We start from the raw sequence: 10,210 nt of genomic DNA on the forward strand, positions 1-10,210 counted from the left end.
AAATAATAGTGATGTGAACAATATACACGTTCGATTTTGATTTTAAAATAAATGTTTGTTCGACACCGGGTTCGTTTGTTTATTCGCATTGAAAACGTGTTGACTCGACGGGGGCTTATTGTCCAAACGTTAAACTATAATTGATGTTGGATCATAATTTTTTCCTCTATGTACAACACGCATACCGTGTATGTACGTACATTTGTATTGGTTACAGATATAAAAAAATTATTTCTTTACAATATGTTTTGCCCGATCCCGGTTTCTGAGACGATACAGACAATTAAAAAACATCTACCGACATTTCAGGATGATAGGTAATTCGTAATTCGTTATACGTGTACATCAAATATCGTTTGTTTCTTCCTCGTCCGACGTGGCGGAAATCAAACTTATCCGAGGAAATTTCCTTTGGACAAAATGTGTTCGTGGTCGGACTTTAAGTCCTCGTACGGTTATTACACGCGTGTAGACATGCTGTATAATGTATAAAGTAATAAAACATCTCGTACCTACCTCTACGGAATATCGCGTTCGCCGCCGTGCACTTTATATATACTTGTTTACAGTGAAAGCACGCCGTCCGTTTCCGTATATAATAAGTAGATAACGAGCGGATTAACCGTGAAAGTATGTGCTCCAAATGAATAATGCAAACGCCGGGCTTTAGTTGCCGGGGCAGTTAATCATTTACGGTGGTGGTGGTGGTGGTGGTGGGTGTATGTGTGTATGTTTTTGTATAGGAAATAATATAATAACTGGTTCAATGACTCCGGAGGTCGGTGATAATAATGATTGTGTCTGCGCGAAGAGAGAAAAGTCTCGCGTACAAAAATCTCGTATTTTTTTTCTTCTGTGACCTCCCCCCTCCCCCGATACTCGTGATCCTTGTCGAATAACCTATTTGTGCATTATGTATTTATAGTAGAACACATTTTTTTTCCAGGACGTTTTAAACAATCGTTTGGAAAAACGCACGGACGAAATGGTTAAGAGAGGACTGGTCGGCGAACTTTGTGAGTTCAAAAACCAACTGGTTAAATCAACTGGTACGAAACAGTAAGTCGATCCGTCGTACGTAGTGAACAACTATTGAATGTGTTCGTAAGATGTGTACACGATATAGTTGCACAACATGCATAAGTCTTTTGTGTCCGACAACTCGAAACTTACAGTTTACCGCCGAATATATTAACGCTCTTCGTTGGGTTAGATTTACGATTATACGGCGTTATTGTTGTGTTTCGCCGCAAATATACAACAGGAAAAACTTCCATTAAAACCAATCATGAATGTCGTATTATATATTTTCTCAGGGTAATAAATAAACTCATAAGTTCGATAGTAAAAACGAATATTTCTTGTTGAAGAATAATCAAGAAAATGCATTCTTAAATGACCTTGTGAATAACGCCAAGACTCAAACATGATATAGAAATTTGGGTGGCAAGTTATTTTACCACTGAAACGACGTGTTTTCTACGTGCCACCAAATATTAATAACGATAATAATAACCAGTGACAAATTTTCATGGGCAGGGAAAGTTCCTGGATTTCGATTCTGCCCCCCTCCAGAAGAAAAAAGGTACAAAATCATAAATGACTTGCTATGAAGTTTCAGAGAAAGAGAACATTAATTTATATAATGTGGTTGTTAATAATAATTAAGACTAAATTAGTCTTATTTTAATTTAACCCTCACTCTCCCATAAAACATTTGAAAATACGCCATTGACTAGTTTTAAAATTCACTTAAATTAAAATAAAAACCGTGAATCGATAATTTGCCATGCAAAAATATTGTTTCGTACCAAGCTAACATATTAAATACGAAATTTCACGCTTGTCGTGCTTCAACAACGCCTAAATCGTACGTGTATTTAAAACTTTTGTATGTGCGCGCGTGTGTGTGCGTGTGGTCAAAATTGAAAACCCTTTAATCAATTGCGTGAAACTGGATGCTTATGCCCGAGAAGATTTATTATTTTATCATACTTTATCTTACTTTATTATCTTACTTACATTGAATCTTTTACTCTTACATTAACGATATGGACAAACACGATGTTATGTCTACGCGATCGTTATTTTAAGACTCCTTTTATACTCGTATTTGCTTATACACGTGTCCGACCATGTAAACACTGTTCACCGGGGCATGGGGTACGTACCAAAAACTGTATAGTAACGGCTTCGATCGCTCGAACGCGCGAGGTGATTTTTATCGTTCTTATGTTACAAATTCCCATAACAATTTTTCCATTTATGGTTGGACTTTGATTTCAAATCGTTTCCAGCTGATTTGCGGGGAAACAGGAAACAGTGACTGTTGAACCACAGAATAAAACAGAATGAACACTGATAACAAATTACATGAGCAGCATAGGACAATAATGAAATCAGTCAGCCATTTTATTTGAGATACAGTAGGAAGTTAGTAACATTTTATTCCATCATGAAACGGTAGTAATATTCTTTATAAGCTACTGCGCATTTTCAAATGTTACTAATAGTAGTATTATTTTTCAAGGTATAAGGTGCAATAAGAGTTTGAGATTTGGGGGGCTTATAAGTCTTATACTATGGTATGACCATGGGTTAACCCCCAACCTCCCATCATTACCAAAAAAATATAAATTGTGTTTTTGTAAATGTATTAAAATTGTATTTGTAAATTTACTACAACAATTATTTGCATTTTATAGTATTATATCGATATTAACGTTTTTAATATGCTTAAAAAATTTATATAAATACCTGTATAATACTATTTAATCATCGATGAATCTATTTTATACATTTTTTTTTTTAAACGCTTCCCATTCTGAAATCCTGCACATGGACCTGTATTATAGTAGGCATACTATCTAAAAAACGATCTACAAGTAAAAACTTATTGGTACCCAGTACTGATTATAATTTGATAACAAAAGTACCTCAATTAAAATGGCCGCTGATTTCGTTGCCGCCGTGTTGTGTCCATCCCTTGGTTGAACTGAGAACCGTGGGGTCGTGCACTAACCGTGTAATTTGAAACAGCGAAGTCAGTTATTCTGTTTGTGAGTTCAGTTAAGAAAACTAGAACATCTGTACAAAAGGTTGTCCAATTAATTTCTCCAGCTTCAAGTAATTTCTCGTGACTAGAATTTGGTTAGATAAAAATACAAGGGCGCAACCTATGAGCGGAATCGAAAAATTAGTGAATGATTATAGGTAAAGGTTGTTGAGGTTATCAGTACTAGTGGTTACTAATTTTAATGATTTTCTGATGACTTCAGATATTCTAGGGGAAAAAATCCCATTTCTTATGACTTATTGTATGAATAATTTTATGAACAAATATTTGTGGTCCTCCCTTACAGTTAAATTCTTATATTTGATTAGGATATTTTTTTTTTTCATTCGATATATTTGATTTTCCATACAGATTATTTTTATCATCTGCAATTCAAAGTCCGTGCGTTTTGTTATTATTCATTTTTCAAATGAGTATAGTAATAGTACATTCTTCTGATTATGTGTAACTTATTCAGAAACGAAAACCATTCGATGCACGATTTATTATTTCCGAACACCACGACACTGTACGGATTTGACTGTAAAATTAATTATTACATTTGTGAGTTATTACGCCGTAATAGCGGTAAAACCCTTCAGGTGAAATGATGGATTTTCATGTTCTCGTCGTCAGAAATACACATACAATAAGTCAAATAAATAGTTCTACTGTCATAGCACAAAGTATAAAAAATAAATAACATAACAAATATTATATTGGTACCCGTGTATATATATATTACAATAAGTGTTTTAAAAAAGCGATTTATTGGATATATCCATTATGTATCGCGGCAAGTACGTGTGCTCATACACAGCAGTGGTGGTGGCAGCAGCTGGTGTACTTATACGTGTTGTGTACGCAGAGAAAACTTTTTTTTATTTACAGTAAATTATGTATATACGGTACATATTCGTATTCCGCTCGTGGCGCAAAACAGGTTTTTAGCAATTATTATTATTATTATCGGTTCTATTTTTCATTTTAGAAACATTATTGCACATTTTCCCGACACATTATCCATAACGTCCCGGTAATGAGTGTCGAGTACACAACGTGACCGTAGTTTTTATTCATTATTTATTTACTGTTGGTCTTATGATTTATCGTGCCTTTGTGTAGTTTTCGTTTGGACTTTACGAAAGGCGTGCTACAGTGCATCGGCGTGAAACAGTTCCAGCAGTACCTGGAGCTGTCGGAGGACAGTCGTCGCACGGAGAAGGGTCGCAAGGCCCTGGAAGACGCTCTAACCGCCATGAAGTACGTGACCAAAAAATACGCGAGGCGTCAGATGCGATGGATAAACAACCGTTTTCTCAAATCCGGTGACAAACAGGTGACAGACCAGACGCTTTCCGCATCAAACGGTTACAGATGGGGATGTGGGTTTCATAAATGTCACAAAACGTGGCTTACCAATAAATCTCCCTCTCTTCGGGGTGCATGTTTTTTTTTTTTTTTTTAAACGTGCGCAAATTGTTAGGTCAGTTATATTTTACACACGTTTATATTATATTTTTACAATCTCGATTACCGTAGAGGCTTTTAAATTAAATAAATTCAAATCGTTTGATATTGGCGTGTTTAAAGTATCTCATAGTCTTTGTATTGATTGCGATTTCGATTTCAAAATAAATCGTAATTTTTCATGTAGATCGTTAAATCGTACACGAATTGTGTTGTTTGCGCATGTGCTGAACGCAAGAATTAATTGAAAAACGAAAAAAAAATGAAAACGTTAAAGTATACACACTTGTTTGCTATTCGATCAATTTTTCTCCCGCCGACCGAATACTTATGTCGACATGTTTATGTTGATCGTATTATAAGTTTGACGTTTACTAACCGCGTCCGCGTCGCGAAATCTTCGTACGCATGTCCGGTGGAAGACATTCCGAAACCGTGTTAAACCCTTGTCGTTTCCGCAGGCTGTCTCGGTGTACCGACTGGACTGCACTGACCTCGCGGACTGGCAACGGTTGACCGACCAGGCAGTGGATCTGGCCAAAGTCGTGTTGGGCCGAAAGCCTCGCACGGAGAGCACGTTGAAGCCAATGGAAATTACCGAGCAGAAGAACGTTGCCTTGCCCGTGTATGGAGATTATTACTGCAACGATTGTTCCAGACTGTTTTCCAGTAAGTGTCCCGAACACCAGTTAGGACCGTTCGCTTATACCGATATCTACAATCTACCAAATAATTATCCTTCGGGGTCGTCACTTAATAGATATACTTGATCAAGCCCGGATTATGATAATTTGGGGTCCGGGGCCAAGTAATTTTAGAGGCCCTTAACCATAATCAAAATATTGATGACCCACACATAAATATATTTCAGAGACAAAAAAAATTATATTCTAATTTATAAATTTATTTCTTGATTTTTTAAGTACAAAAAATAAAAATGTTACTTGTATAAATACTTTTTTCTTGCTTTTTGGGAAGTAAACTATTTAATTATAACATCGGAATTAATTACCTCCAAAACATCACCCTCTGAACACAAAACCATAAAACTATTTAAATTTTTTTGAGAATCGCTCGTTCTATATATGTTTTTATGCGAGCTAAAAAAAAAGCGTTAAAAAACGATAAAAAAAAACCTATTATCCGCTAAGGGCCCACTATTGTTTGATATCCATTGTGGGCCCGGGGCTATGGTCTTCTCTGGCCGCTTCTTAATCCAGGCTTGTACTTGATAAATGATTGTGCGACTATCGGTATTGTCGATGGTCGAAAGGCAAGTCGTCGTAACCCTCGTTTTCGTCGATAACGGGATTAAAGCTAAACAAATGTGACGATGTAATAAACAACCTCGTTATAAACTTTTGATTCGTAAAATAACCGATTCACCGGGTATCGTAGAATAAATAAATACAATCGAAAACGGTTATGTAGGTAAATAACACGTTTAAAGTTTCTCTTGTGCAATTACGTTTTCGTGGGTTACAACACTTGGCCTTTTGACCATCGCATGATTCATCCATCAGTCGTCACGCTGAAACCGTTTTATCCATACTCACCGTGCACGCATAACACGGAGAACAGTCTCGATACCTAAACCCAAAACTGACTGCTAAACGTGCAATTCATATTTTCATATTTATATTTCCTTACAAATGCATTAACCGAATACGTTAAATTCTTGTCGACAGCTTTCTGTCTATTTACTTTAGCCGTAACGTTCTTGCGCTTGTGGATACAAACGTTTATTCAAGATGATTCCGAGTGGAATATTAAATCAATTTTTTTTCTCGGATATATTTACTTGTAATATTTTTCATCTTGAAATGAAGTTGATTAAAGCGTCACATATTTTTTGTCGGTCTACATTTCAAACGTTTCCGAATGAATACCGTCGTTCGAGTGATTCCGAGTCAATTGGTTTTATAAAGTTTAATTCTATAATATACACTTGATGTTTCGATTTCTATACGTTTTGATTTTCTTTCAGATGATATACAATACAACATTCACTTGACTTCAAAGAAGCATGCAAGAGTGATGAAGAAACGAAAAAGAAAACTTCAAGATATAACTTTGAATTGTGATAGCGACGACGAAGATAAATCGAAAACTCATAAGAGTAACTCATAAGTAGACTACAAACAAAAAGCTTTTGTATATTGTTAGTTCGAGTATGATAGTATTGTTATGTATTTAAACTTTATTCATTTACAAATTTAAATAACATAAATTACAGATTTAAACCTTAAAAATTATGTTATTCTTGAATATGATTACTCAACTGAGTTAAATTTTAGTCATTAAACCATTATTTTTTCAATTGCCAATATCTATTTTATAAAGAAACATACTTCAGATTCTGTTTGTACGCTTAAAATTGGATCTACTTCTTTTTTTTATTCTTCCATACTTCATAATAATATACCATGTCAATTATAATTAACAAATAAGGAACTAAATGTTTAATTTGTTTTGTATTAAAATGATTCATAATTGTTTTCAGAAAAAAATATCATTACTTTTAAAAATCTATCTTTTAAACATTTTTACTCGTGCACTGTTTAGTATTGCTAACAATATTCTACTGATACTTATAAGTACTGCATACCTTTTTTTAAATACATTTAACAGGGCTCAAGTTCTATAGAAATTTCTAATATTTAAAAAAAAAAAACTGACAAAAATAATCAAGAAACCTATAAATTTGTTTCAAGATTTTAAATCTGACATTTTATTTTTGAAATATCGTTCCTCCAGGTTTTGTGTTATTATTATTATTATTATTATTACTTTTTTTTTTTTTACTAATATACATTTAATTGTATTTACTCAGTGTTTGTCATAATTCTTATAACTAAAATTAAAATTAAAAGAAAAGGTTGTATGTCTAGCTAGTTTAAGATATTTTTATTTTTATTAATGTATGAATTCATTAATAGTTATTAATTAAGATGTATAAATATCTTTAAATTGTTCACAGAAGAAGAAAATCATTAAAATGTATAGATACGTTTTTGTTGATATTTTTCATACTTTTAGAGGTTATGTTATTGTGATTTTTTTAAGATTATTAAGGTCATAGTTCAGCACACATTTCAGTTCATTTTAATGCTATTAATTGTGAGCCCTGGTGATAAACAGTATGGAAAATAAAAATGTCTGAAACAAAATTATTTGAGGGTTATTAATATGTTAAATAAACCTTTAGAGTTAGACACAAAGTTATATATTATAACGTTCAGCTTAAATATTTGCTTTCTCATGTTAATATTATATAAGATCAAGACTGATTATAGAGTTTAATAATTAAATAAATGAATTATGTAAACAAACATGTATCTATTGTATTTTTTATTTCATATAATATTGTACTTTATTGTGTATCATTATCGTTATAACTGTTCGTAAATAATATTGTATATGTAATTCAATGTATTTAAAACTGTTAAGACTGTTAGGAGAAAAAAATATTTCTATGTAAATTATAATATTGTGATTTGTTTACCATAATTTGTTGCGAAAATTAATTAGTTATGAATATATCAAATAGCTTTAAGAGAGTGCACTTAAATAAAACACTTTAACGCATATCAAAAACATTATTGTGCATGAAAATATTTGACAAATTGTTATGATTCATTAATTTAAATATTTAAGACACTGATAATTTTCAAATAATTTTTTTTTTTTAATATGTGGCTAGTATTGTTCACTTGATTTCATATATCATAAAGATACCATTCTGATATATCTTGTTTTGTAAATTTCTTCATAACTTTGATTGTATCTTGTGAAGTTCTTTAAAATTCACCAAATAGTTTTTAGATAATATTGTGTTGTAATTCTGCTTCAATGAAAAATGGAAGAGTTCATTACACATTTATTATAATTATTTACAAATATTCTGCATACAATAGACCAATGTTCTGGTTACAAACTACTTTCCTCAACTAAATTGATTGTTGTATAATTAATATTAACCTGATTTGTTGACTTATGGTCTTTATGAAAATTCTCAAAAAATTCTCAAAAACACAAAGTTTTTTTTCTAAGTACCAATAAACTTTTAATTTCTTTAATGTGAACTTACACGTTTTATGCAATTTATAAAATGATAATGTACCTAACTTAAATTACAAGGTCTAATCAAAAAGTAACGAGACTGTTAAAAAAAAATATACAAATTTATTAGACAAAGTTGTTTAAATTTCATCTCCTTCAAAATGTGCTCCTTTTAAGTTTATAGATGTTCTCCAAAATTCCTGCCATTTTTATCACATCTCTGAAATTCATTTTTAGAAACTTCTCGTAGCTGCATGCTCTGTCACATTTTGTTTTATTCATTTACATCTTGAAAATGTTTACCCTTAAGCGCCATTTTTATCTTTGGGAATAAAAAAAAATCACATGGAGCTAGGTCTGGTGAATAGGAGGGTTGAGAAACAACTGTGATATCATATTTGGCCAAAAACTGCTGCACAGTATGGGCTGAATCGGCTGGTGCATTAATGTGATGCAAAGCAGTTTTGGAACAAATTTGGCTGCAATTCTTCTCATAGTTAAATCAGTCGTCAATATGATTTGAACTGATCCAAATGAGATTTAGAACTCATTACTAAGTTCTATGATTCACAAACGACGGTTACCTCGTATTGCTGTTCGTACTTTTTGGATCATTTTCTCATTGCGGCTTATTGACGGCTTCCTTCACGTTCACCTCTTTCAACAGTTGTTCTACCCTCTTTAAATCTTCAAAATCATTAGAAAACGCGAGCACGGGACATGATTTTATCTCCATGAGCTAACTATAACATTTGGTAGATTTCAGTAGTTGATTTTCCCAGTGTACGGTGAACTTTAATGCACACTCGTTGTTCTATATTTTCGCTAATAATGAAATCCGACAGGACGTAAAAACACATTTTACATAATCGCACCTAGAAGCTGACTGAGATAAACTATTTTCCCAACATATAAAGTTAGATTAATATAGCATTTGCAAGTTCATACTCAAACCGGTTTACGATTAATCTTATCAGTCTCGATACTTTTGATTAGATCTCGTATGTACCATTTTTAAAATTTAAGTAGAACAAAATAATTATCTACCGGTGCACACTGTTGAATAGTTGAATAAATGTATACATGTTCACTCAATTAGTGCATTGCCTACATAACAATTGTAATAGTTATGTAGGCAATATACTAAACGTATTATTATAACAGTTTTAAATGGATTACTACTCCTCTTCATATTTTATATGAACTGTGATTGGAAGTATAGAAATTAGTAAAAATAAGTGCCTATAAAGTAAATGAAATAAAATAAAAATAATTTTGATCATCTTGACAGATACAGTACATTCATAAATCAATTTTGTTGTCGCCCTTATCATTGAAACTATAACTAATTCTGATGTGCTATAACCGTCTTACAGTCTTATGATTAAAAGAACCATTATTATAGTTTGTATTTATGATTCACTTACTTTCAAATGCATGTAAATATGTTTTGTGTAATAAATTGTACATAAAGTAAATTGTGCTTTTTTTGGTACATCTGTATTGAATTATTGAATTCATAATAAATAGGATCCAGGACTTGTTGCATTTACATATTGTTTAATAATGATTTGTAGAATAGTTTAAATAATATATACATTTATTTTTAAATCATAACGGATT

At 32.2% G+C, this 10,210-nt stretch overlaps 1 protein-coding gene across 2 annotated transcripts in view; it reads left to right on the forward strand.

Moving 5' to 3' along the window:
- The window catches only part of LOC112687878, a 97,422-nt gene extending 90,465 nt beyond the window's left edge, over nucleotides 1–6,957 (forward strand). For both annotated transcript variants that reach the window (XM_025560844.1, XM_025560845.1), the window contains 4 exons: nucleotides 947–1,059; nucleotides 4,181–4,394; nucleotides 4,987–5,194; nucleotides 6,513–6,957. In XM_025560844.1, coding sequence (XP_025416629.1) covers nucleotides 947–1,059; nucleotides 4,181–4,394; nucleotides 4,987–5,194; nucleotides 6,513–6,655 — 678 coding nt within the window. In that variant the 3' untranslated portion in view covers nucleotides 6,656–6,957. The remainder of the gene's footprint in view (nucleotides 1–946; nucleotides 1,060–4,180; nucleotides 4,395–4,986; nucleotides 5,195–6,512) is intronic.
- The last annotated feature ends 3,253 nt before the right edge of the window (nucleotides 6,958–10,210 follow it).

The sequence above is a fragment of the Sipha flava genome, unplaced genomic scaffold (assembly GCF_003268045.1).
Source record: "Sipha flava isolate LNK unplaced genomic scaffold, YSA_version1 36_pilon_pilon, whole genome shotgun sequence".
Lineage (NCBI taxonomy): Eukaryota > Metazoa > Arthropoda > Insecta > Hemiptera > Aphididae > Sipha > Sipha flava.